This window comes from Myotis nattereri, assembly GCF_964212035.1.
Source record: "Myotis nattereri genome assembly, chromosome: 15".
Taxonomy (NCBI): domain Eukaryota; kingdom Metazoa; phylum Chordata; class Mammalia; order Chiroptera; family Vespertilionidae; genus Myotis; species Myotis nattereri.
The window spans coordinates 2,083,059-2,110,204 of NC_138090.1; the positions used below are offsets into that span (position 1 = coordinate 2,083,059).

Consider the following 27,146-nt stretch of genomic DNA (forward strand, 5'->3'; position numbering starts at 1 on the left):
GGGCCCACCCTGACCTGCCCTGGGTATCCCAGAGCTGCTCCTAACGTGAGGACGTCGCCGTGGATGGGTGGGGCGTGGGCCTTGTGTTTTGGGCGTCACTGTGGGGAGCTGCTACAGTGTTTTGGACAAGTTCAAGCCTTGGACTGAGGAGAAGGCACAGTCCTCTCGTGGCCGCGTGCAAGTCCCAGCTTGGAGGGCAGGGCCCTCCCAGCACAATCTTAGCCAACAGCTATGGTTGTGAGCTGGAACCTGTCGTCTGAACACGTGGCCCCACGTGCCTGTGTGATAGAGTTCAGGTGCATGTAATTGAGTGGGACCGAAACCCACGAGAATGTTGTAATCATCTTGGTCACGCCCTTACTTTGCCTCGTGGCATCTGCTATAAAACAAAGACACGGCTTGTAGTCCGTGGCGCTGTCTCTCAGAGAAGCAGCGTCCCACCCAGACCCGGCTTTCATTCTCTTGTCTGTCTTTTCTAAGCCTTCCAGCCGCCCCCTCTCAGGTTCACCCTTGGCCGTGCTGGCGCAGCACAGGTCACCGCCAAAGAGTTAGTGGAAAAGGGTCACCATCGCTGGCGTTTAAAGCAGCACCACAGGAGATGGTTCTACGCAGACGCGGCCAACGGCAGCCCCTGCCGCGTCTGGTCATTGGGCCTGCGGGTCAGGGCCATCGATTGTTTTCTTCCTGCTTCTCAGTGAGAGAAACTTCAAAACTCACCTCCCCCAGGACGGCTGACAGCAGGCTGCTCTTGCCGCTCCCGGTGCTGCCGCAGACCCCCAGCAGGGTCCCCTGGAAAGCCCAGCACAGACAGGCGTCGGCACAGACGGCCCTCCCTCTCCCCCAGCTGCGTCCGGGGTTTGAACCCAAAATGGCCAACAGAAAACAAAACAACCACACACACCCCACAGCCACCCGGGCAAGCGCATCTCCAGGGGAGATCTGAGGTCGGTCTATAGGGGGCGGCCTCCGAGGAAGGCGGGCGAGTGGCGATGGCGGAGGGGGTGGGGGGGGGGGTGGTCCTGTTAGGAGAGAAGCCCATTCCAGATCCGCCTGTATTCCCTGCACCTGTTTCTCCATCTGTGAAATGGGGCCACAGAGCAGCTTCCCAGTGTTCACACATTCGTTCGTTCATTCGTTCATTCATTCATTCATTCGTTCGTTCATTCGTTCGTTCATTCGTTCGTTCATTCATTCGTTCATTCGTTCATTCATTCGTTCATTCATTCGTTCATTCATTCGTTCATTTGTTCATTCATTCATTCATTCATTCATTTGCTCATCAGAAGAGTCCTCTGAGTTTCTCCTGTGCACCAGGAATGAAGGCAAGGCCTCTCGGGGAGCTCACATGCTGGTGGGGAGAGACCTTGCCATAAAGAAGCCCACACATATTCTCAGGGTGAGGAGTCACATGAAACCAGCTACTGTATCAGAGCTGGGGGTGGACGCCATTTTAGATGGGTTGCGTCTTAAAGGGAGGTTTGGGGAGGAAAGATTTTAGCCGAGAAAATGCCAGGCCAGGCTCCCACCCTCAGGCCACACCCCCGGCTGCTGGCCCGCCCGCCTGGCAGGAGGGGGCTACCTTGGACACCGCCAGGTTGATCCTGTGCAACGCCGGGGCCAGGCCGTCCCCCGTGTCCTCGGGCCCAAGGGCGCCTGGCTGGGGCTGAGCCCCGGGCGTCCCCTCGTGAGCGTATCCGTTCCTCTCCAGCTCCAAGGCCCCGTTGACCACCCCGGGGCAGGCCCTGCGCCAGGACAAGGTGGCCTTCTCCAACACCAGCGCTCTGCTGGGGTCCTTGGCCGGCTGGACGTACAGCACGGGGCTCTCCTGCAGGAAGAACCTCTGCCCGGGCGAGAAGGGGGAGGGAGAGGCGTTCAGGCCGCCGGCCCAGGAGGAGCGTGTCCCCCTGCGGCCGGCCGGCCCCGGGTGCTGGTCTGTGAACGAATGAACAGCGAGTGTGGGAAGAGCCGCCGTCCAGCGAGGGGAGGCTAGTTCTGTTGGTGGATTTCCCGAGTTCACACCACTGGGCCCCTCTCATATCGGACACTCCCCGCCCTATTCCTCACTTTCCAGTCTATTGTACAGTGACGCCAGCCTGACCTACGCCAGCCTCATCGTCCGTGACAGCAGCTGCTGAGTCATAGTACCGACGTGCGGTTTTTCTGTTTCATTTATAACTCGTAAAGGTCAAGAGGTCTGCCCGACCGGTGTGGCTCAGTGGTTGAACGCCAACCCATGAACCAGGAGGTCACGGTTCGGTTTGCGGTCGGGGCACCTGCCCGGGTTGCGGGCTCGATCCCCAGTGTGGGGCGTGCAGGAGGCCGCCGGTTCATGATTCTCTCTCGTCATTGGTATTTTTATCTATCTCTTTCTGAAATTAAGAAAAGAAATGCCTCTGACATCTATATGACTCGGCATTAAAAGAACAGAAAAAGGGACACGGTCTGCAGGTACCACCGTGTGGGAGGTGCCGTGTGCCACCGTCTACTTCCCAGTCCCTTGGCTCTGCGTCCGCAGCGCCCTGTGTGTAAGATTCAGGCGTTAAACGACGTGACCTTCAGCACTAAAGGGGGGTGGGAAGTGCATCCCTCCGCAGCGTCTCCCCGGAGACCCGCTCAGGGCGAGGGCTGGGTGGGAACTGGTCTGGACGTGGTTTCTGTCCAGGCAGCGGGTGCCGAGTCATTGTTATTCCTGCGCCTGTCGGTGGCACCTCAACTTTTTACAATGAGCACCTAGCATTTTACAAAAAATAAAATAAAATAAAAAAGCTATTTTTCAAAAGAAATGAGAGGAAGTCTGTTTCTTCATTATTTAAAAACATGGGCCGCAGGCCTGTTTCACCGGATGAATAACAGCGTCCGAGCCAAGGGACACCATCGTCATCGGGAAGGGCACGGCCCTTTAGTTTGTGAGCTGAGTTATTTTTAGTAACATGACGAGCATCCATGAGCCCCACCCCCACCCCCAGAGCCATACCCTGTCTGTACCTGCCCATGGGTCCTTCCCCATCTCATGCTCCACGCCCTCCAGGCTCCCCCCACCCACACCCGGGACCCACTGTCCGCGCCCCGGAGCCACTATCCCGCACTCAGGAGGAACGCCCCGGGGCTGGAGGCAGGTGAACGCCCACTGCCAAGGGCCGGGCAGCCCGCCCTGACCGCTGACCTTGAACCTCTCTGCCGCAGACTTGGACTCCGTGAGGCCTTTGACCGAGAAGGGAATGAAGAACACCGACAGCCGCATGGTGTTCCAGATGGCCAGGACCGTGAAGGCCTGGTGGGGACCAGAAGAGGTGGTGAGGGTGGCAGCCCGACCCGCCGCCCCCATCCCGGGAGCCCCCATCCCTGAGCCTCGAGCCACAGCGTCGGACCGTGCAGCTTCCCCCAGCAGGTCCGTCCTTGGGCAGTGGCCCAGCTGGTTTGGGGGAGACCAGAGAAACCGGTGACAAAGAGCCGCTGTCTTATTAGAGTCCCCGAGCCTGGAGGCCGGGTCCCACTCGTCGCCTAGCCAACGGGGAGCTCTCGCTGTGCGCAGGCCAGCCCCCTCCCAGGCTCAGGGTCCCCAGGGCCACCGTGCCAGCCGGCCCAGTGCGGAGGGCCTCCGGGAGCACCCGGACACGGCGGCTTTGTGCTGTCAGGCGCCGCACGGTTGTACGACTGCTGCGGTCATCTTCGTTCTCCTTTGCCTGAGACGTTCTTTCTGTTACTGAAAAATCTCCCTCCGCATCGCCTGGCTCCCGCCTCACTCCCCCCGAGAGCATGTCCCGGCTGCCATCAGCCCACCTTTGGCCTCCGGGGTCCCGGGGTCCTGGCTTACGAGTTCCTACAGGCGCCCGGGTTGCCAGTGTGCTCCCTGTGCCCTGGCCAGGGTGCATGTGGGAGGCAAGCAGTCCATGTGTCTCTCACGTCAATGTTTCTCTCTTTCTCGCTCTCTCTCTTTCTCTCTCTCTCTCTCTCAATTCCTCCGCCCTTCCAATCTCTCTTTAAAAAAATCAATGGGGAAAAATATCCTCACGTAAGGATTAAAGTGTATATATCAGGGGTCCTCAAACTGTTTAAACAGGGGGCCAGTTCACTGTCCCTCAGACCGTTGGAGGGCCAGACTATAGTTTAAAAAAAAACTATGAACAAATTCCTATGCACACTGCACATATCTTATTTTGAAGTAAAAACACAAAATGGGAACAAATACAATATTTGTATTTGCATGTGGCCCGCGGGCCATAGTTTGAGGACCCCTGGTATATATGATGTGACACAGACATAGACATTAGACATTAGACATTAGACATTAGACATACACATAGACATACACATACACATACACATAGACATACACATACACATAGACGTACACATACACATAGACATACACATAGACGTACACATACACATAGACGTACACATACACGTACACATACACATAGACGTACACATACACGTACACATACACATACACATAGACATGCACATACACATAGACATAGACGTACACATAGACGTACACATACACATAGACGTACACATACACATAGACGTACACATACACATACACATACACATAGACGTACACATACACATACACATACACATACACATACACATACACATACACATACACGTAGTATATGACAAACTCCAACCGGCCGGCATGCTTTGGCCTGACTCCGCCTGCTGTGAGCACTGTGTAACCTCAAGGCCGGGGCCAGGCAGAGGGGACTGCTGCGCGGAGCACGGGTGAGCCCTTGGCTACAAGCCCCCATGATGCCCTCCTGCTTTGGCCACAGCCTCGGCCTCCCCTGCTGTGAGCCCACATCTCCAAGATCTGGCCCTGCCCTCCTCTCCTCAAAGACGGATCCCTGCTCCGTCCCAGGGCCAGGGTCAGGCCCCAACGGGAAAGACAGAAGGAACCACGCCTTTTATTTAAAAGTGTATTGGGGGGCTCTATTTTGGCCACAGAGAAATGCATCCATTTAGGGTTCCCAATCACTGGGGTGTGAACGACACATTCCAGCTCCCCAAGCCCCCAGACGACGGTCACCCCTCCCTCCCACAGCTGTGGCCCCAGGGATGTCTGTTCCTCACAGGGGTCGACATGGAAGGAAAACCAAAATCCATTCCTAGTACCTACTTGCAAACCATTGAAGTCTTTGAGGGGCACACGTTGGAAAAGGGCAAATGAGAAAACTTCCTGTCCATTCAGAGGGAAAAACAAAACACGCAGACACGTACCAGGGAAGCTGTGAGCTCCAGCTGGAGGCCAACGTGCGTGAGGAACATCACCAAGGTGGCCACGGTGGGGGCCACGAACAACAGCACCGTACCCAGGCTCTGGACAAACCCATTCTTCTCCATCAGCTTCCTTTCCTTCCTTCTCAGGTCTGGGGAATAAATGAGAAACCCACAGAAGTCAGCCACAGGAACATCCTCCACAGACAATCCATGGTCAGCCACGGGAACATCCTCCACAGAACACAGAACAATCCGTGGTTGGCCACAGGAACTTTCTCCACAGATAATCCGTGGTCAGCCACAGGAACATCCTCCACAGAACACAGAAATAATCCGTGGTTGGCCACGGGAACTTTCTCCACAATCCGTGGTCAGCCACGGGAGCATCCTCCACAGAACACAGAACAATCTGTGGTTGGCCACAGGAACATTCTCCACAGAACACAGAACAATCCATGGTTGGCCACGGGAACATTCTCCACAAACAATCCATGGTTGGCCATGGGAAAATCCTCCACGGAACACAAAACAACCCATGGTCAGCCACGGGAACAGCTTCCATGGAACACAGAGCAATCCATGGTCGGCCACGGGAACATCCTTCATGGAACACAGAACAACCCATGGTCGGCCACGGGAATATCCTCCATGGAACACAGAACAATCCATGGTCGGCCACGGGAACATTCTGCACAGAACACAGAACAATCCGTGATCTGCCACAAGAACATTCCGCACAGAACAATCCATGGTCAGCCACGGGAACATCCTCCACGGAACACAGAACAATCCGTGATCTCCCATAGGAACATTCCACACAGAACAATCCGTGGTCAGCCACGGGAACATCCTCCACGGAACACAGAACAATCCGTGATCTCCCATAGGAACATTCCACACAGAACAATCCGTGGTCAGCCACGGGAACATCCTCCACGGAACACAGAACAATCCGTGATCTCCCATAGGAACATTCCACACAGAACAATCCATGGTCAGCCACGGGAACATCCTCCACGGAACACAGAACAATCCGTGATCTCCCATAGGAACATTCCACACAGAACAATCCGTGGTCAGCCACGGGAACATCCTCCACGGAACACAGAACAATCCGTGATCTCCCATAGGAACATTCCACACAGAACAATCCATGGTCAGCCACGGGAACATCCTCCACGGAACACAGAACAATCCGTGATCTCCCATAGGAACATTCCACACAGAACAATCCATGGTCAGCCACGGGAACATCCTCCACGGAACACAGAACAATCCGTGATCTCCCATAGGAACATTCCACACAGAACAATCCGTGGTCAGCCACGGGAACATCCTCCACAGAACACAGAACAACCCGCGGAGCACGAAGGAAATGCCCAGAAGGTGGGTGGCGTGGCCCACCGGGACAGCCATAGGCTCTGAGCAGGAAGCAGTTGCTCTGTACCTTTAATTATGTGTGCGAATGGCTTCTCCCACGTGTACATTTTAATCAGCTTAATGCAGGTGAGGAATTCACTGGTCACCCGGATGCGCTGGTCGCTGACCTCAGAGGTTTGCTTCTGTCTCTTCACGATCATGAGGGTCAGGAGCGCCTGCAGCCGGAGGAGGGAGGGGGGGGCGGCGCGGGGAGAGGCGGTCGGAGGCGGCAGCGAGGGTTCCCATGGGAGACACCAGATGTGGACGAATCACTGGTTAACTGCACCGGGCGGCCCATGAGACCAAGGCTAGGTCCCTGCGGAAGGCTTTCAGAGGTGCCTCCTCCAGGTCCCCACTGTCCTTCCTGGGGGCCCTTCTCTCCCGGGGCCAAGCCAGGCTGTGGCTGACGCAGCAGAGTCCGACTGCTCTGCCTTTGGGAACCCAACCCTCTAACAGTCGCAGGCCCCTTTCGGGGGACTGAGGGAGGAGACCCCTCCGTTTGCATGACTCAGAGCACGTGTCATCCAAGCACCGCTTCCTGTTTTGCCCAATTTGTTTTCACCTGCAGCTTAAGCAGCCAATGTGCCCCCTTCCCCCACAACCCCGAGAGGCCACGTGTCCGGTCGGAGGTACCCCCATGACGGAGCCCGGGCGCTCTGGGGAACGGCCAGCCTCACCATCAGCAGTAAGATCAGGAGGTAGAAGAACGTGCCGATCAGCGCGGTGGGCCCCAGCGTGAGGTAGGAGGCGATGCTGCAGGTCAGCAGCGACGAGCAGCTCAGGAAGATGAGGGGGCCGTAGTACACGCCTTCGAACAGGTAGTTGGTGTCGCTGGTGAAGAAACTGATGGCCTGGAAGACAGCGAGCCCGAGGCTCGGGGTCACCTCTCCAGTCGCCCCGAGCCTGTGTCTTTTTTCTTAATATTGTTATTGATTTCAGGGAGGAAGGGAGAGGGAGAGAGAGAGAGAAACAACAATGATGAGAGAGAATCCTGGATCGGCTGCCTCCTGCACGCCCCCTACTGGGGATCCAGCCAGTAATGCGGGCCTGTGCCCTCGCTGAGCATTGAACCGTGACCTCCTGGTTCATAGGTTGACTCTCAACCACAGAGCCACGCCGGCCGGGAGAATGTCCATGTCTTTGAAGGGGGCTCGAAGGAGGGGGGCAGCCAGAAGTGTGCGTGGTGGGGACTGACGGGGGCCGGTGCATTTGAGGGCTGGAGGCCACCCGGCCAGGCGGGAGCGGGAGGCCACCTCGGGCTGGAGGAGGCTGGAGAGGGGCCGAGGCCAGGTCCCAAGCGGGTGACTTGATGATAAGGAGCCAAAGCAGAGCTGCCTTCCCATCACTCTCAATGGCCCTCAACATAAAAGTCACCGTGAGCCCGGCCGGCGTAGCTCGGGGTGGTGTCTACCCAGGACCCAGGAGGTCAGGGTCCGATTCCCGGTCAGGACACAGGCCTGGGCTGTGGGCTCCATCCCCAGTGTGGGGTGTGCAGGAGGCAGCCGGTCCATGATTCTCTCTCATCACTGATGTTTCTCTCTCTCTCTCCCTTTCCCTTTTGCTCTGAAATCAATAAAAATTCATTTTTTTAGGAAAAAGACTTCCTTAAAAAAAAAAAAAAAAGTCATCCATGTTCCTCAAGCCACAGGAAAGCAGGGAGATTGGAATCCTATAGAATAAAACCTTAATATGCAAATTGACCGAACAGCAAAACGACTGGTTGCTATGACACACACTGGTCACCAGGGGGCAGACGTTCAATGTAGGAGCTGCCTCCTGGTGGTCAGTGCGCTCCTCCTGTGGGAGCACCACTCAGCCAGAAGCTGGTCTCAGGGCAGGCGAGCACCGTGGTGGTGGTGCAAGCCTCTTCCGCCTCCACTGCAGGCAGGTGGTGATGAGTGAGAGGTCCCGGACTGCGAGAGGGATGTCCCACTACCAGCTGGGAGCGGGCCTAAGCTGGCAGGTGGACATACCCCGCGGGGTCCCGGACTGTGAGAGGGATGTCCCACTACCAGCAGGGAGCGGGCCTAAGCTGGCAGGTGGACATCCCCTGGGGGTCCTGGACTGCGAGAGGGATGTGCCACTACCAGCAGGGAGCGGGCCTAAGCTGGCAGGTGGACATCCCCCGAGGGGTCCCGGACTGCGAGAGAGTGCAGGCCCGGCTGAGGGAAATTTCATGCACTGGGTCTCTAGTTAAATATATAAAATCCCAGTGTCCCCCACGACTACGGGCCACACATTGTCACAGCCCCTCCCATCCCTGTCAGTGTCTGTGTGGTCCTTATGTTGCCGGGGGAGCAAGACCAGCCCCCCCTACCCCCGTCACCGAGGGGAGTGGGCACCCAGGGAGCCCTCGGGATTGCTCTTCCCTGGGGGCGTCCCTGGGCCATGAAGTCCTCCCACACCCTCCTCCCTGGCAGGCGTCCCCAGGGGCTCAAGCAGGCCGCCCCAGAGCAGGCTCCGTAACTGCAGGGAGCAATGGAGGGACCCTGTCTCCCGGCTCAGAGCTGACCTGCCCAGGGCCCCCAGCGAGGCTGCTGATGGCCATCACCCCCCTGGGAATCATTCCCTCTCCCTCCCGGCCCGGGCAGCGCCGGCCGGCCGCCCCGGCACTGACCTCGCCGGTGGTGATGTGCGTCAGCGACTTAAACTGCAGCAGCTTCTGGAAGGCCAGGGAGGCGGCGGCTGCGCGGAAGCGGATGCCCGTGCGCTGGCTGACGACCCAGCACGCGCACATGCTCAGGGACTTGAGGCACTCGACGGCGAACAGGGCGAGGCACAGCCCCACGGCGTAGCCGACACCCCCGGCCTGCTCCCGGGAATATTCCAGGATCCTGGGGATGATCAGCGCCTGCAACCGGCGCGGAGCCGGGCTCGCTCAGGCCTGCCGCCCCACCGAGGCGCCACGGGCTCGCCGCGGGCCGGCACAGAGACGGCGGACACATCGCCCGGGGCACCGGCCCTGACGCGGGCCGGCACAGAGAAGGCAGGGGCACCGGCCCTGACGCGGGCCGGCACAGAGAAGGCAGGGGCACCGGCCGTGACGCGGGCCGGCCGAGGTTGGAACCCAAGCCCTGGCTGTGCAACTCACACTTGTTATTAGCTCCCCTGCCCCCAAAGCGCGTCGTGTTCAGAGCAGCAGTGGGGAGACAGTACATCCTGTGGGGACTGGTACCCAGTCCCTCACAGCTCCCAGGCCCACCCCTGGCCACACCCCACCTCCTGCCACGCCCACCTCCCACCATGCCCCACAGCTCCCATGCCCACCCCTGGCCACACCCCACCTCCTGCCACGCCCACCTCCCACAACACCCCACCTCCCACCATGCCCCACCTCCCACCATGCCCCACCTCCTGCCACGCCCACCTCCCACCATGCCCCACCTCTCACCATGCCCCACCTCCTGCCACGCCCCACCTCCTGCCACGCCCACCTCCCACCATGCCCCACCTCCTGCCACGCCTACCTCCCACCATGCCCCACCTCCTGCCACACCCACCTCCCACCATGCCCCACCTCCCACCATGCCCCACCTGCCACGCCCACCTCCCACCATGCCCCACCTCCTGCCACGCCCAACTCCCACCATGCCTCACCTCCTGCCACGCCCACCTCCCACCATGCCCCACCTCCTGCCACGCCCAACTCCCACCATGCCCACTCACCGGCCCCAGCACACTCAGGACGGCGAAGCAGGCGCCCAGGATCACGTCCATAACGGTCCTCGTTCTCTGGAACTTCAGCATCACGCGGAACACGGAGGCATTTTCCAGCCCGCGCCTCGAGACTTCTTCCTCCCACAGCAGGCGGAGCCTGGGAGAGGGAAACGGCCACGTGAAATCTCTTCGCCCGCGTCGCCCCGCGTCCCAGGCCCTGTGGCAGCTTCATTACAGACATTTTCAAACAGAGCGAAGTGAGCAGTGTAGGCATCGCCCCAAACACGCATTCCCCAGGCTCGAGGACCACCCACGTCTGTTTCATCTCTCCTCCCTTCACTTTTTCTCTTTTTTTCTCTATTTAAAGCATATCCCAGACATATCATCTCCTCTCTCAATGCTTTAGGGTGTGTCTCTCCTAGATAAGCCTTTAGAAAAACACCACAGTAACCATAAAAACAATAGTTATTAATAATAGTTATAAATAGTTATAAACAATAGTTATTAACATAGTAACAAAAATTTCTTAATGATATGGCATATCCAGTTTGTATTCAAATCTCTCTATTTCAAAAATACGTCTTTATAGTTAGCTTGCCAGATCAAGGTACAAATAAGTCCATCCTATATAATAAAAAGGTAATGTGCAAATTGACCGTCACCCCCTTGCACACGATAGCCACCCCCATGTGGTCACAAGATGACCACCACAAGATTGCCAGCAGGGGAGGCAGTTGGGGGGACCAGGCCTGCAGGGGAGGGCAGTTGGGGGTGACCCGGCCGGCAGGGGAGCAGTTAGGCATTGATCAAGCTGGCAGGGGAGTGGTTAGGGGGTGATCAGGCTGGCAGGCAGAAGCAGTTAGGGACAATCAGGCAGGCAGGCAGGCAGGCAAGCAGTTGGGAGCCAGCAGTCCCGGATTGTGAGAGGGATGTCTGACAGGGATCCGGCCTAAACCAGCAGTCAGACATCCCCTGAGGGGTCCCAGATTGGAGAGGGTACAGGCTGGGCTGAGGGGCACACCCCCCCCTCCAGTGCACGAATTTCATGCACTGGGCCTCTAGTATGTTATATATATTTATTTATTCTATTTTTATGTTTATTTTTAGAAAGAGGAAGGAAGGGGGAGAGAGAGAAACATCGATGTGTTGTTTCACTTATTTATGCTTTCATTGGTTGATTCTTGTATGTGCTCTGACAGGGATGGAACCCACAGCCTTGGTGTATAGTGTGGCTCAGTGGTTCAGTGTCAGTGTATGAAGTAGGAGGTCATGGTTCGATTCCCCAGTCAGGGAACATGCCCAGATTTCAGGCTGGATCCACAGTAGGTAACATGCAGGAGGCAGCCGATCCATGATTCTTTCCAATCGTTGATGCTTCTCTCTCTCTCCCTCTCCCTCCCCCCCCCCCCCCCGAAATCAATAAGACAATATTTAAAAAATAAAATATAAAAGTGCGTTCAGACTAGAGGTCAGCCTCTTGCTACAGAGGAAGAGCCCGCAGTCCAAGGAAGAGTTCCTTGGTTGTCTGAGGACGGACCAACCTTACCTTCTCTGAGCATCTCTGGTCACCATCCCCCCCACCAAGACCTGGTCTTAACGGACCCTGTGGCTTGCCCAGCATGACGGTACCTGTGGGCACTGTGGGTGGAGGAATCCTGCGCTGACAGGGGGGGGACGGTGTTCTCATCCAAGCGCTTCCGGAGGCCTTGCATCATGAGGGGGCTCAGCCACGACACCGTCAGGTAGGAGAACAGGCCGGCGTCATCCAGGGGCTGAGGGGACGGGAACCTGGAAGTCACAGGCAAGGTGGTCACGCGGGCATGCGGGCATGCGGGCGCGGGAGGGGAGACGCAGGGCAGGGCAGGATTTTGAGATGATGAGTCACGGCTATGCCAAACCACAGCGCGTCAGCCAGAGGCACCGCTACGTGTGTGCGTTCGCGACTGTTACCTGTGTGATAGTCAAACGTCAGAAACAACAGCAGCGCCTATGAATAGGGGAGCAATTTTAAAAGAAAGGAAAGAGCCGGGCCGGCGGAGCTCGGGGGTTAAGCATCAGCCTGTGAACCAGGAGGTCAGGGCACAGGCCCGGGTTGCGGGCTCCATCCCCAGGGTGGGGCGTGCAGGAGGCAGCCGGTCCATGATTCTCTCTCATCATGGATGTCTCTCTCTCTCTTTCCCTCTCCCTTCCTCTCTGAAATCAATAACAATATATTTAGAAGAAAGAAAAGCAGTGCGGCCTGTCCGTTCTGTGGGAAACAGCGCGGAAGTGTCCACGGTGAAGCTGCCCTTCGTTGCCCTTTGTGCCGGGTGGGTTCCGCCCTCCGCCCCGGCAGGACTCACTCGGGCTTGCGGCGGAAGGGCAGCAGCATCTTCCAGGCGTCATGCTTCCCCCGAGGCGGGGCCGCTGCGCTCCCAGGCGGCTCAGGCTCCTGGATTTGTGGGTAACTGTCTTCAGGGGTGTATGTTCTCTGGGGAAAGAAAAAACGAAAGAGCGTCCGTTTCAGACCCATAAATACCACCGGAGCGGGCGTTAGGCCCAAGGAGGACGGATCCTTCCACATCAGCTTCCTCGCGGCTCTGGAGTCAGACAGAGAAAGACAAGTACCCCATCCTCACTGGCATGTGGGACCTTTTCCTATCCTTACCCCAGGATATTCCCCATTGACCTTTAGAGAGCAGCAGGGAGGGAGGAGGGGACAAGAGAGAGAGAGAGAGAAACATCGATGTGAGAGAGACACATCGATGGGTTGCCTCTCGCTGGGGCCTGGATAGGGGTGGGGATGAACTTGGAACCCGGGTACATGCCCTTGACCGGGATTTGAACTCGTGACCCTTTGGTCTGAGGGCTGACGCTCTAGCCACTGAGCAAACCAGCCAGGGCAACATGTAGAATCTTTTAAAAAAGAAAAGGGATCTCATAGACACAGAAAAGAGATGGGTGGTTGCCAGAGGCAAGGTGGGTGGGTGGGTGGGCAAATGGGTGAAGGACAAAAGGTACAAACTTCCAGTTACAAAGTAAAGGAGTGCTGGGGCGGCAGCCACAGCTCGGTGACTGCGCTCAGTCACGCTGGGTTATATGTTTGATCGTTACTGCGAGAGGAGATCTTAAAACGTCTCATCATAAGGAAAAGAAAGGCATTGCTCTGTGTGGTGATGGATGTTCCCCAGACCTATTGTGGTGATCATTTCACAACGTATACAAATACCAAGTGGTATGCTGTGCACCTGAGACTAACATCCGGTCCATTATATCTCAGTGTAAATAAATCAACAAACAAATGAGAGGATCGACGGGGAAAAGGTTCCAGACCGTGGTGCCTTCAGGGCGAGGGAGTTGGGGCGAGGAGACCAACAGCTGAATGTGATTGTCAGGGTCCAAGCTGGTGTGTTAGCGATGGGTCCAGAGGCACTCAGTCTCTATATATAAAAGCCTAAGCGACCGTTCGACCGGCAGCTATGACCCGCACTGACCACCAGGGGGCATATGCTCAATGCAGGAGTGGAAACCACAGGCATGGAAACATGGAACGGACTGATGAATCTCAGAGGGAAGGCGGGAGGGGGAGAGCAGGAAGAGATTAACCAGAGATCTTATATGCCGACTAGAGGCCCGGTACACGGATTCATGCACCAGTAGGGTCCCTCGGCCTGGCATGCGGGGATCGGGCTGAAACCGACTCTCCGACATCCCCCAGGGGGTCCAGGATAGCGAGAGGGCATAGGCCAGGCCAAGGGACCCCACTGGTGCACGAATCCGTGCACTGGGCCTCTAGTATTATTGTAAGTGCATACATAGATGAATAGGTAATAGAGAATACATGCACATGCATGAGCCATGAAGGCGTGTCATGACCAAGGGTTATGATTCATCTAATTATACAAGCGTGAGGTGCATTTTAAAAAGTCAAGGTTGAATAAATATGGGACAGCATTCCTTGAGCTAATAATTGGTGACCATGGGGAAGACCCTCCCCTGCAGCTCCCTGGGGCCTTGATGCGAAGGAGATGGACTCACGTAGCTAAGTCCTGAGACCATGCCGTCACCCACATCGAAGCCGAGATTCACGACGCCGCCGCCGGAAGAGCTGGGGACCCAGCATATCTTCCTCCTGGGCATTTTCAGTTGTCCTGCCAATTCTTCGTTTTCCAAAACCAGAGACTCTGAAAAAGCAACAGGCAGGAGCGGCTTAGACCCAGCCCCACGCGGGCAGGAGAGGAGGCCAGCCCCCTGCGGGGAGCATGCGGGGCCGGGCACGGGGTTGGGCCCTGCTCTTCTCTCTGCCTGGGATGGACTTGGCTCCCTATTTTTATTTTTTAAAATATGTTTATATTGATTTCAGAGAGGAAGATAGAGGGAGAGGGAGATAGAAACATCAATGATGAGAGAGAATCATGGCTCAGCTGCCTCCTACACGCCCCCTACTGGGGATCGACCTATGAAACAGTTCAATTCCCCGTCAGGGCACATGCCCGGGTTGAACTGTGACCTCCTGGTTCATAGGTTGATGCTCACCCACTGAGTCATGCCAATCGGGCTCAGCTCCCTACTTTTTCACATCCTTCACTGCCCCCGCCCGACTTCACTTGGGGAAACCCTTCTCCAACTCCCCACTCCCCACCCCACCCCCGTGGGCCAGGCCAGTCTCCTTTCATATACCAAGTCTGACCACAGAACTACGCCTCTTCTGCCCTGCCCAGTGGCTCAGGTGATTGGGCATCGTCCTGTGCACCGAAAGGTCGCCGGATCGATTCCCGGTCAGGGCACAGGCCCGGGTCGCAGGCTCGACCCATGATTCTCTCTCATCATTGATCTCTCTCTCCCTCTCCCTTCCTCTCTGAAATCAGTACAAATATTTTTTAATAATAATGATAAATAAAATAAATTTTAAAAAATCCTCAAAGGAGGATTGTAAAAAAACAAACCATGCTTCTTCTCTTATCCCAGTTTGTAATTGTACATTCACTGTTTGTTCACTGTTTGATTGTCAATTGTTCACTGTTTAATTTGATTCACTGTTCAACTGTCGATCACTGTTTGTTCCGCGTTCATTTCCCAGCACTAAATGGAGGCCAGGGACCTGCCTGCTTTGCTCACTGTCGAGTCCCGGGGCCCGGGGCCTGGCACTAGGAGGACAGCCAGGTGCTCAATAAGCAAACAAGGAAAGGCACGCCATGTTGCCATTTTCTGACGCCTGGTTTTCAGACTCCGGCAGTGGGTCTGGGCAGGACTTAGGCCAGTGGTTCTCAACCTTGGCTGCCCATGAGAATCACCTGGGAATCTTTTTAAAATCCTGATTTCTGGGCCTCATCCTCCGGAAATTCTGTTTCTTGGTTACTCATGTTGTGGCCTCACCCCAGAACAAAGAAACAGAATTCCCAGAGGATGAGGCCCAGAAATCAGGATTTTAAAAAGATTCCCAGGTGATTCTCATGGGCAGCCAAGGTTGAGAACCACTGACTTAGGGCCTTGGGTCACCAAGTGTATTTCATACGCCTTTTGCTTTCGCCTTTCTGAATGTGTGACTCACTCACTCCCAGAGCAGCCGCTGCCTGGGGTAGGAGAGGGATGGTAACGGGGAGTCTTTCTGAAGGAATGGAAAGAGAAAGCGGGCGACTCAGTGGTTCAGCGTCGACCTATGACCCAGGAGGTCACGGTCTGATTCCCGGTCAGGGCACAGGCCCAGGTTGTGGGCTCCATCCCCAGTGTGGGCCGTGCAGGAGGCAGCCGGTCCATGATTCTCTCTCATCGTGGATGTTTCTCTCTCTCTCACTCCCCCTTCCTCTCTGTAATCAATAAAAACGTATTGAAAATTGGCGTGATTCCGTAGAGAGAGGCCCTGGGGAGGCCCGCGTGTACCGCCCTTCCGTTGACTCATTACGCAAAGCTCCCGGGCGGAGGGCGTGGGGGTGGGGAGGGTGGCGTCAGCAAGTTCCAGATCGCAAGTCATGCGCGCTGGCACCGGGCTGCACGGGGCGCTGACCTCTCGTGGCAGCAGAGAGGGAGGAATGTGGCCTGACAGCCTGCTCCGTGCTGTGCTGACGGGGAAGAGACGGAGCGGCAAAGAGGAGGCTGGTCGGACCTTCACTCATTGCCCATTTCCCGAGTAACTGTGCAGAACAGTTTGCAAATATTGAAAGCATGCTTCCTCATTTTTCTGTCTCTTCACAACGTCGGGGCTGTGGGCACCACGCACATGTCAATTTCACCTGCGTTGTTAGCATTCCTGCACTGATTTCTTTTTTTATATATATACATGCTTTTATTGATTTCAGAGAGAGGAAGCGAGAGGGAGCGATAGAAACATCAACGATGAGAGAGAACCAGGGGTCCGCTGCCCGTTTATCCACTGTGATTAGTGGCGAGGCCATCCCTGCTGCTGGGTGGGACCAGGACTTGCCTGGGAACCAGGCCACCTGGCTGCTCCAGCCATCGCCGGGGGGCCAGCGTCATGGTGGTGAACTTGGTTCAGACCTGGGCTATTTGCAGATGGTGAAATGGCCTGGGAACTGGAGGGGGCCCTGGAGCAAGGCAAACGGTGGCCGGTGTCCAAGCCAGAGGTGCACGGAGGGCAGGGAAGGTGCCAGGGGGCAGTGGGGCCAAGCCGCCTGCCAGGCCCCGAAGGTGGCTGACATCAGCCCTTTCTCTTCCGTCTCCGTCCAGGCAGCCCATTCCCCGCTGGTTAACTTCTTCCTCCTGCTGGTTCCAATAGCTTCAGGGGCCATCGCGGGCTCTTCACTGAGGGCGCACCCCCCCCCCCCCCCCCCCGCGCTCTCCTGCCGGCGTCTGGCACAGCTGGCCCCTTCTCCTCCCTCGGGCCTCCCTCAGCTCACACCCCACCTCCTCACTGACCTGCTTTCCTCTCCAGCCCTTCGACGCCATTCCTCACACAGCAGCTTTTGAGAACGTAAGCCAGGAGAGGTGATCCTGCCATTGGCAACCAGGGGCTGCGTCCTGGCCCTCTCTAGCCTGACCCCGCTGACCTCCCAGCTCCTTGGGGCCGAGAAGCTCAGCAAGTTCCAGGAGCTGGTCCTCAGACATCCCACCGGCATCCCAGCCACAGGGTCTTTGCAAGCGTTGCTTCTCCTGCCTGGTGTCGTGCCCTTCCCGCCCCCACCCCTGACCCCTGGCGGTGCAAAGCTCCGTTCAAGCGCAGGGCCTCCCCTGACCCTCGGAAGGACTTTCCGCTCCCCGTCCACACCCCTGTTGTGGGGAGCGGCCACAGCGTTCGGACAGGTTCAAGCCTCGGACTGAGGAGAGGGCACAGGCCTCTCATGGCCACGTGCAAGTCCCAGCTTGGACGGCAGGGCCCTCCCAGCACAATTATAGCCAACAGCTGTAGTTGTGAGCTTGAACCTGTGGTCCGAACGCGTGGCCCCACGTGCCTGAGTGAGGTGGGCTTGATAGAGTTCAGGTGCATGAAACTGAGTAGGGTCGAAACCCTCGAGAACGTTGTAAACATCTTGACCACGCCCTGACTTTGCCCCGTGGCATCTGCTATAAAATAAAGACACGGCTTGTAGCCCGTGGCGCTGCCTCTCCATCGGGAGCAGCGTCCCACCCAGACCCAGCTTTCTTCTCTTGTCTGTCTTTCCTCCGTCCTTCACCTGGGGCTGAGCATGCCATGGCCGAGCATATGGTTTCCACCCCACTAGACCGTCAGGTCCATGACAGCGGCAGCCTCGTCCACTGGTGGATTGCGGGGCATTCCATAAAACAAGGCATCGAAACACTGAAAGCACCAGGCTTTAAAAAACAAAAACAAAAACAAAAAAACCCTATAATAATGGAGGAGTCATCACAACTAACGGGAAAGCCGGATCCGGAGCAGAAAAAAGGGACATGAGGGAGGAAACGGGCAACTCTCAGGTCCGGCCTGTAGGTCAGGCGGCTGCTAACTCCGTGGCTGTCATTGAACGGGTGCTGTGAGCCCCTGGGGGAAGCCGGGCGGAGGGTGGGGCCCTCTCTGCCATGTCCTTGCCGCGCTTTTGCACACCTGAGCTGGTCCGCACTGCAGGTGAGAAGCATGCCAAGCAGCTGTAGTTTTCCCCATCTTCCTTCCCGACACAGCGCGGGGGATGGGGGTCGCTGTGTGAGCGAGTCCCAGGGAAAGTTGAAGTGCTGAGCAGGCCCTGGCGCGCGGGAGCCCTGCACCTCTTTTCGCGTCATTACGGCGCGCGCCTTACCGCGCGGCTCCGCCAGGGGGCAGCGCGAAGCGGCGGCGTTTGAGCCCGGGGGCGGCCCGTCGCGCTGGACCGGAAGTGCCGGCGCGCCGGCGGCTCGGAGGTCGGGGCGGCCGCGCGGGCGGCGCACAGCGGTGAGCGCAGCTCAGTCGGACGCCGCCGCCATGTCGTCGGGCAGCCCCATCCAGATCCCCAGCCGCCTGCCGCTGCTGCTCACGCACGAGGGCGTGCTGCTGCCCGGCTCCACCATGCGCACGAGCGTGGACTCGGCCCGCAACCTGCAGCTGGTGCGCAGCCGCCTGCTCAAGGGCACGTCGCTGCAGAGCACCATCCTGGGCGTCATCCCCAACACGCCCGACCCGGCCAGCGACGCGCAGGACCTGCCGCCGCTGCACAGGTGGGCCCGGCGGGTCGCGGCGGCTGCGGGACGGCGGCGGGGGTGGGGGGGACGCAGCCGGTTCTGCCCCTGACGCTGGACACGGGGCGCCAGCTGTCTGCCTCTAACGCGGGACCCGGGGGGCCCGGTTCTGCCTCTAACGCGGGAAGTGGGGGCCGTTCAGTGGGAGGACCCAGGAGGCAGGGAGCCGGATGAACTGTCATGGTAGCGAGTTGCCCTGAACCCCCTCGGCGCCCAGGTCTGAGCTCTCCAGGCCGCTCCTCCCCGCCCCCCCTTCTCCCTGTCACTCTGACCTCTTCGCTGGCCGCTGGCCACCGGCCACCCGCACGTTTTAGTGTTTTCCTATCCCGCCCTGCACCGCACCCCCACCCCCGTTAGCTTTTGGGGGCCTTTCTCCCACCCCCCGCCTGCCCCTCGCCTCCCGTCGCTGCCCGTTCCCCCCCTAAGGGCCCTTCCTGCCCCGCCTCCTGTCCCGGGGCTGCCCTGGCTCCCTCCTGGTCTGCTGCTGGTATGCGGGCCCCCGCGGGCCGAGCGGGTGATCTGGGTGAGGCCCCTGTGCCTGTCTGTCCGTCCCCTCCTGTGATCCGGGAGCTCAGCCTCCACCTGGCAGGTGTGCCTGGAAGGCGAAGGGGGTGATAGGCAGGTGCGCCGACCAGACCGCGGCCAGGAGCCGCCTGTGGCCACGGAGCACCGGCCGGTCGCATGGAGACCCCAGAGTGGCCGATGGCCCCGGTGTGCGGGGCACCCTCCTGGTCTTGGCACTGAAAGCCACACGTCCCAGACAAGCCCTCACCCTGACGTGCTGCCCGGAGGGCACAACACACGGGGTTTTGAAAACTTGGACTGAAGGTGGCTGTGCCGGTCACTGACTGGTCACCTTTTGTGTAGGTTCTGGCCCTTCGCAGTTCAGGGAAACATGAGCGTGTTACCTGTTTCCTTTTACTCTGTAACGTGGGCGCTGAGATTCCGCGTGTGGCTCGCGTTGTATTTCTGTTGGACTCTGGGCACACGGCTCGCTCTCGGCAAATGCTGTCTCAGACGCACCTCCCAACCCCTGCCTCCTACCCTTAATCCCTCGAGATGTTTTCAGCTTCGAGCCCCTCGTTCTCAGAACTGGGGGTTCCTGGCCCAATGGATTTGGGGAGCGTTAGGAAAGCCTTGTTTTGATCCCAAACCGTGTGGCTATATACATTTTTAAAAGGAGATTCCAGCCCTAGCTGGTTTGGCTCGGTGGATAGAGCGTCGGCCTGTGGACTGAGGGGTCCTGGGTTCGATTCTGGTCAAGAGCACATGCCCAGGTTGTGCACAGGTGGGTCGGGTGAAGTGGGGGGCGGGGGGTGGGGGGCAGGCAGTGGGGAGCATGCAGGAGGCAGCCGATCAGTGTTTCTCTCCCTCTCCCTTCCTCTCTGAACTCAATAAAAAGAAATTTTTTTTTTTTTAAAAAAAAGGAGATTCCATAGCTTTCTTCAGATTCTCAAAGGAGCCTCTCCCTGCCCCTCCTAAAACAAAACAAACCAAAAACAACAAAAAAAACCCCGCCAGCCCATGGTCCACATTGCGAAAGCCTGGCTTTTCTCAGCGTCTTGGCCCCCCTCCGACCGCTCTGGCTGGAGTGGAGTTGGGCACTTTCCAAGGGTCAGCGCTGACACGCTGCCCTGGGCCTGGTTTCCCTCCAGGACCCCCCCCCCCCACCCCCAGGCTCCGCTCACGTTTCCCACCGCTTTTCCCACTCTGTGCCCGGGCACTTAGCTGCCTGTTGAGCCCAGAGTGGCCATGACCAGATTTTTCCTTTTCTTCCCACCGGGCGTAGGCCTGGTGACTGCCCACAGGCAGGCTGTGCGTCTCCGTGGGTTTAGTCAGCCCTGGCCTGGTGGCTCAGTTGCTCAGAGCGTTGTCCCAGTCACCAGGGGGTTGTGGGTTTGATTCCTGGTCATGGCACCTCCCTAGCTTGTGGGTTTGTGTCTGAGCTTGGGGCAGCTGATGGATGTTTCTCTCTCCCTCTCCCTTCCTCTCTCTCTCTCTCAAATCGACAACAAACACCAAAACTACATCCTCTGGTGGGGGGTGTTTTTAAGTGGATTTAGTCCTATTTTAGGTGTGAGTGCCCCCTCATTGGCGTCACGCTGGCAGATTGGCAGCGTGTTTCCTTCCCTGTGCAAATCCCTCCGCAATGACAGTGACTGTTACTCTAGCCCAGCCCAGCCGTGGGCAAACTACGGCCCGCGGGCCGGATCCGCCGGTTTGAAATGGATAAAACTAAAAAAAAAAAAAAAAGACCGTACCCTTTTATGTAATGATGTTGACTTTGAATTTATATTAGTTCACACAAACACTCCATCCATGCTTTTGTTCCGGCCCTCCGGTCCAGTTTAAGAACCCATTGTGGCCCTCGAGTCAAAAAGTTTGCCCACCCCTGCTCTAGCCTCTCCGGCCGGAAGCACCCTCGCCATCCATTCAGGTGGTGGGTGAGCTCATGCCGAGGCTCCTGTTGCTGCCCTGGCTTCACTGAGAGCCCTGGGAAGACCTCATCGTCCGAGTTAGAAAACACACCCCAACCATCCCCCCCGCCCCCCGCATTCTTTTTTTAAATATGTTTTTATTGATTTCAGAGAGGAAAGGAGCGAGAAAGGGAGAGCTAGGAACATCAGTGATAAGAGAGAATCATGGATCGGCTGCCTCCTGCACGCCCCCTACTGGGGATCAAGCTCGCAACCTGGACATGTGCCCTTGACCAAGATCAAACCCGGGACCCTTCAGTCCGCAGGCCGACGCTCTGTCCACTGAGCCACACCGGCCAGGGCCGTACACCGACCATTCTTTATAGAATCCCAGCATTCTTAGGACCCCACCCCGGACCGTGCCGTTTTCCTAGAAATACTGTTCACTCCTTGGAAAGTCTGGGTAGCAAGACCCCCCTGCATTCCCCTAGATTAGCAGCCGGTGTCTTTTTCCTCTAATATGACCTTAAAGCGCACTTTCCTTTGAAAAATGAAAACCTCCCATAACACAGTTCCCGAGTTGTTGCTAACGTGACTCTGTGCCGCTACCCACATCTCCCCCGGCCGGCCAGTTACCTGCTCTTCCAGGCGGCGTGGTCTGCGGGGCAGGCGCGGGCTCTCTCTGCTGCTGTGTGTCCGTCCCACCGTCCAGGTGGCACTGCCCGGTCTTCAAGGAGCAGCCGAAGCCGGTTTGTCCCCGGGCTCCTCGCACCGCGGGAGCAGGGCCAGGTGTTGACTTCCTGCACCACCCCCTCTTTTGCATGTCGGTGCGCAAGCCTGGCCCTAGGGGCTCTCCCCGTAGGTAGAACTTAGGGTAGGTCCTGGCCCCTGGCCAGCTCAGGACACCTGCTTACCCGGACCGCACGGGTAGTGGCTCCTGAGGGACGCTGGTTCTCCGAGTGGCAGTGGTACTGACTCAGCCCTTCCTGGGCCCTGTCCTTCCATGCGCCCAGGCTGCTCCTCCCCCACCCCCGTCAGGCCATGGCTCTGTGAATGCGGCCTCAGCCGGCGACAGCCCCCCTGTGGACACGTGGGCTCCTGCTGGTGTCTCGCTCACACCTGTGGGCACGTGGGCTCCTGCTGGTGTCTCGCTCACACCTGTGGGCACGTGGGCTCCTGCTGGTGTCTCGCTCACACCTGTGGGCACGTGGGCTCCTGCTGATGTCTCGCTCTCACCTGTGGGCACGTGGGCTCCTGCTGGTCCCCCCTTATCGTGTGGCGCTGCTTCATCTCCCAGGCTCCACATGCGTTTCGTTGGCGTTTGTCTAACAAAACAACACACTGGCATTTGTCAACAGAAAGTGAATGTTGGTGGAGAAAGGGCCTGTGCACAGTGTATAATCGGGGTCAGCACTGTCTGTGCCGCTCCTGTTTGTTTCCATTAAAAGTGCGACCCCAGTGGACACACGTACGGTAAGAAGGGAACCAGCCCTCCTGCTGGGACGGAGAAAGTCTCAGTGGGCGGATAGGGGCTCACACCAGCCACCGCCTTCCCCGAACCCAGAGCCTAAACGTGAGCGAGGCCCTCACGCCTTCCGTTCCGTGCGGGCTGGGAGGGAGGCGGCTGCCGGAGGAAGGTGAAAGCTGGCGGAGGGGGGCTCCTGCGGGTTCAGGGAAGAAGCCGTCTCCGTCATGAAGGTGCCGGAGGCGACAGTGACTCAGGAGCCCTGGCTGAGGTGACCCCGCGGGTGGCTGTGTCAACAGCAGGTCGTCAGTGGAGATACAGCCTTCTCTTGGAAGACGGTGCCAGCCAGGACTCTGCCAGAGGGGAGAAGGCAGTGCCAGGCCTCTGTGCGCCAGGACAGGCTGCCTCTCGGGGGCTCACACCACTAGTGACTTTTAAGTTGAGGCCAGTGTGCGTCTACCTACCGTTCCAAGATCCCCAGGGCCCTTGAGACTCATGGCGGACCCCCTCCGCCCATGCCCTGGGAATGCGGCCTCAGCGCGGACGACAGCACCCCTGGGTTCAACCGGGGTTCACGCCCCCTTTAAGCCCGCTGCGGGCACCTGTGACCTCATGGACAGTGCACCTCGGCACCCAGTAGGCTGACGGGCACGGCTAGCAAACCCTTCATGCCACTGGCCCGCGCCCATCTGCAGCCCGGGGCCAAGGGGGCATGTCGGCCTTTACGGCTCACTGCTCAGGAACCACCTTGTGTAGATGTGGCTCCTCCGATGGATCTGGGCAGCGAGCCTGTAAACCCTTCGGGAAGGGGTTCCCGCCTGATGCCACCAGGAACCCTCCTGGGAAGAGGCCCCAATGTCAGCATCAGTGGGAGTTTGGGAGCCGAGTCCCACCCTCGCGGCTGACCTTGGGGGCCTCCGTTGAGGAAGCGCGGGGACTAGAGTTCCGCCTGGAGCCTGAACTGGGGGCCGAGCTGCTGCCATCTCCTGGTCAGACTGGCACCGCTGAGGACGTGCTTCTGCGGACGGGCAAAGAGAGTGGCGTCTTGAGATGGAATCTGCCCGGGGAAGATGCTGGGAAGACGGAGATGACGACAGGATTTAGAATGTTCCGGAAGCAGTTGAAGCTGCGGCGGGGTCTGAGAGGACGGGCTGCAGCTCTGAGGGGCAGCGTGGCGGCTCAGGAGATGGCTCGCATTGTTATCAGGAAAGGGTTTTCTAACGGAGGCCTCTGCCTTGTTTTTTAAGACCTAACGCTACGCCGCTTAATAGACAACGGCACAGTGTGAGCGTGACGCTCGGACACACGGGCAACCGAAACACGCGTGTGACTCTCAAGTGTCTTCCCCCGGGTGACTTTCTGGCCCCCTGCCCCTTCCCAGGCCGTTTCCCTTTAAGGGGTGCACTTGAGTCCACTGTAAGGGGCTCAGAGGAAGAGCCGTGACGCCCGTAAGCCTCGCAGGCCTGTCTTCCGGAGGCCAGGCCCACGCGCACCGCCTTCAGCTCGGACGCCTCCTCTCCAGTTGGCGGAGGTACCTGTTTGCTTTGCGAGAAAACTCGGCCTCACCTGTGACGGTGACGCCGCCCAGACAAATACACCTGCCGCCTCCCTCTCCCCGTCCCAGCGTGGAAACCCCTGGGCCAGGGATGCAGTCTCCGCTCGCCATTCTCGTGGCCGGAATCATGAGCTCGTCGGGCCGGGGCGCTCAGGCCCTAGGGTGGCGCCCTGTCCCGCGGCCCGAGGGAAGCAGCCCGTGGCTGCCGCACCCCGTCCCGTTTAAGTTATTGCTCACATCGGCTTTTACCCCTGTGCACAGGTCAGGACTGAACGGTGGTGGGGAAAGGTGTGCAGCTCAGAACACACTGAGTGGACAGAAGCCAGGGCCACACGAGCCTGCAGGAGGGACCTGTGAGCAGCGCTCCAGTGAGCCACATGCAGAGGCAGGCAGGGCCACTGAGATGATCGCGTGCTGTCTGTGTGCTGTCTGCTGTGTGCTGTCTGTGTGCTGTCTGTGTGCTGTCTGTGTGCTGTCTGTGTGCTGTCTGTGTGCTGTGTGTGTGCTGTGTGCTGTGTGCTGTCTGTGTGCTGTCTGTGTGCTGTCTGTGTGCTGTGTGTGTGCTGTGTGCTGTGTGCTGTCTGTGTGCTGTCTGTGTGCTGTGTGTGTGCTGTCTGCTGTGTGCTGTCTGTGTGCTGTCTGTGTACTGTCTGTGCTCTATCCTTGCTGTCTGTGTACTGTCTGCTGTGTACTGTCTGTGCTGCCCTGTGTGCTGTCTGTGTGCTGCCCTGTGTGCTGTCTGTGCTCTATCCTTGCTGTCTGTGTACTGTCTGTGCTGCCCTGTGTGCTGTCTGTGCTGCCCTGTGTACTGTCTGTACTGTCTGTGCTGCCCTGTGTACTGTCTGTGCTGCCCTGTGGGGCAAGGGCGGGCTCTTATGCTGCTGTTTCCCAGGCGTCAGGAGCCCTATCTCCTCCCTTCTTTCCTGAAGGCGTAGCCTCTCCCCTGGCCAAAGAGAAGGGCAGTTCCCTTGGGACCTGAAAGTGTCCCTGGAATGTTGACCTTTCCGTGTAGTGTAACATGTTGGCCCTTCCGTGTAGTGTAACGTGTTGACCCTTCCGTGTAGTATAATGTGTGACCCTTCCATGTAGTGTACCGTGTTGGCCTTTCTGTGTAGTGTACCGTGTTGGCCCTTCCATATAGTGTAACATGTTGACCTTTCCATGTAGTGTACCGTGTTGGCCCTCCCGTGTAGTGTACCGTGTTGACCTTTCCGTGTAGTGTACCGTGTTGGCCCTCCCGTGTAGGGTACCGTGTTGGCCCTCCCGTGTAGGGTACCGTGTTGGCCCTCCCGTGTAGTGTACCGTGTTGACCTTTCCGTGTAGTGTACCGTGTTGGCCCTCCCGTGTAGTGTACCGTGTTGGCCCTCCCGTGTAGTGTACCGTGTTGGCCTTTCCGTGTAGTGTTCCGTGTTGACCTTTCCGTGTAGGGTACCGTGTTGGCCTTTCCGTGTAGTGTACCGTGTTGGCCTTTTCGTGTAGTGTACCGTGTTGGCCCTCCCGTGTAGTGTACCGTGTTGACCTTTCCGTGTAGTGTACCGTGTTGGCCCTCCCGTGTAGTGTACCGTGTTGGCCTTTCTGTGTAGTGTACCGTGTTGACCTTTCCGTGTAGTGTACCGTGTTGGCCCTCCCGTGTTGGGTACCGTGTTGGCCCTCCCGTGTTGGGTACCGTGTTGGCCCTCCCGTGTAGGGTACCGTGTTGGCCCTCCCGTGTAGGGTACCGTGTTGGCCCTCCCGTGTTGGGTACCGTGTTGGCCCTCCCGTGTTGGGTACCGTGTTGGCCCTCCCGTGTTGGGTACCGTGTTGGCCCTCCCGTGTTGGGTACCGTGTTGGCCCTCCCGTGTAGTGTACCATGGGCTTCATCTGGGTGCCGCTTCCTCTCTGAATGACGCTCGGATGCTGCCCGGCCTGCACTGTGTGTTTGGATGAGGAGCTGAGGCTTCAGTGAAACCAGCTCTTCGGCTGTCATTAGGGGGTGACCAGCCGCTAGAGTTAGTCTCCACCTTCTGGCAGGGTCTGTGGGTCTGGGACTGTCCTCAGTCCCACACAGTGTGGCCTGTGCCACTCACCCCGCGTTTGGAGGCTCAGGATCCGAGAGCAGTGAGCCCCGTCCAGTGCCTGGTGTGGAGGTGGGTGCGGAAGCTCGCAGACCGCGGGAGGCTCGGTGTCGGCAGAAAGCCGTGCTGGGCCCCGCTTCGGAGCTGGCTCACGCCTGCTGTTTCCACGTAAATCCTTTTAAAATGCTAATATTCTGGTGCAAGCCTGCCCCCTGCCGCGGGGAAACGAGCTGACACCGTGCAGTTGTCAGCTGCTTGTGCCTGTAGCGACGGTACCGGCGTCACGGACCAGACCCCGGGGCTGATGGCGGCAGCCGGGGCCTGCTCCCCGCGTGCCCGCCTCGGGCCGCCGGCGGGAGGTGTGTGAGGGACGTGCGGCGTGTGTTGCAGGATCGGGACGGCGGCGCTGGCCGTGCAGGTCGTGGGCAGCAACTGGCCGAAGCCGCACTACACCCTGCTGGTCACGGGCCTGTGCCGCTTCCAGATCGTGCAGGTGCTGAAGGAGAAGCCGTACCCCGTGGCCCAGGTGGAGCAGCTGGACCGGCTGGAGGAGCTCCCCAGCGCCCTGCAGGCCCGGGAGGAGCTGGGCGAGCTGTCGGAGCAGTTCTACAAGTACGCGGTGCAGGTGAGCACCGCGTCCTCCGCACGCCTCCTTCGGCGCCTTCGCTGCCCTGCGCTGCGACGGGCTGGCTGGGGGGTGCCGTGTTCGGGCTGCGTGTGTCCGAGTGAGTTAATAACGTGCCGTAACG

At 58.3% G+C, this 27,146-nt stretch overlaps 2 protein-coding genes across 4 annotated transcripts in view; one reads left to right on the plus strand and one right to left on the minus strand.

Annotated features, from left to right (window-relative positions):
* ABCC11 (ATP binding cassette subfamily C member 11) overlaps window positions 1-14,424 on the minus strand; it is a gene marked incomplete at its 5' end in the record, with an annotated part of 34,810 nt that extends 20,386 nt beyond the window's left edge. The window contains 11 exon segments of the mRNA XM_081107013.1: window positions 718-789; window positions 1,580-1,840; window positions 3,164-3,271; window positions 5,230-5,378; window positions 6,677-6,824; window positions 7,326-7,499; window positions 9,266-9,499; window positions 10,315-10,462; window positions 11,935-12,093; window positions 12,648-12,775; window positions 14,323-14,424. Of these exon segments, the coding sequence (XP_080963139.1) occupies window positions 718-789; window positions 1,580-1,840; window positions 3,164-3,271; window positions 5,230-5,378; window positions 6,677-6,824; window positions 7,326-7,499; window positions 9,266-9,499; window positions 10,315-10,462; window positions 11,935-12,093; window positions 12,648-12,775; window positions 14,323-14,424 (1,683 nt within the window).
* Window positions 14,425-18,558: 4,134 nt separating this feature from the next.
* Window positions 18,559-27,146, plus strand: part of LONP2 (lon peptidase 2, peroxisomal) — a 40,688-nt gene continuing 32,100 nt past the window's right edge. The window contains exons 1-2 of one of the 3 annotated variants that reach the window (XM_081107016.1): window positions 18,559-18,885; window positions 26,788-27,022. In XM_081107016.1, the coding sequence (XP_080963142.1) occupies window positions 18,653-18,885; window positions 26,788-27,022 (468 nt within the window). In that variant the 5' untranslated portion in view covers window positions 18,559-18,652. The remainder of the gene's footprint in view (window positions 18,886-26,787; window positions 27,023-27,146) is intronic. The other 2 variants (XM_081107014.1, XM_081107015.1) reach the window with 2 other exon arrangements.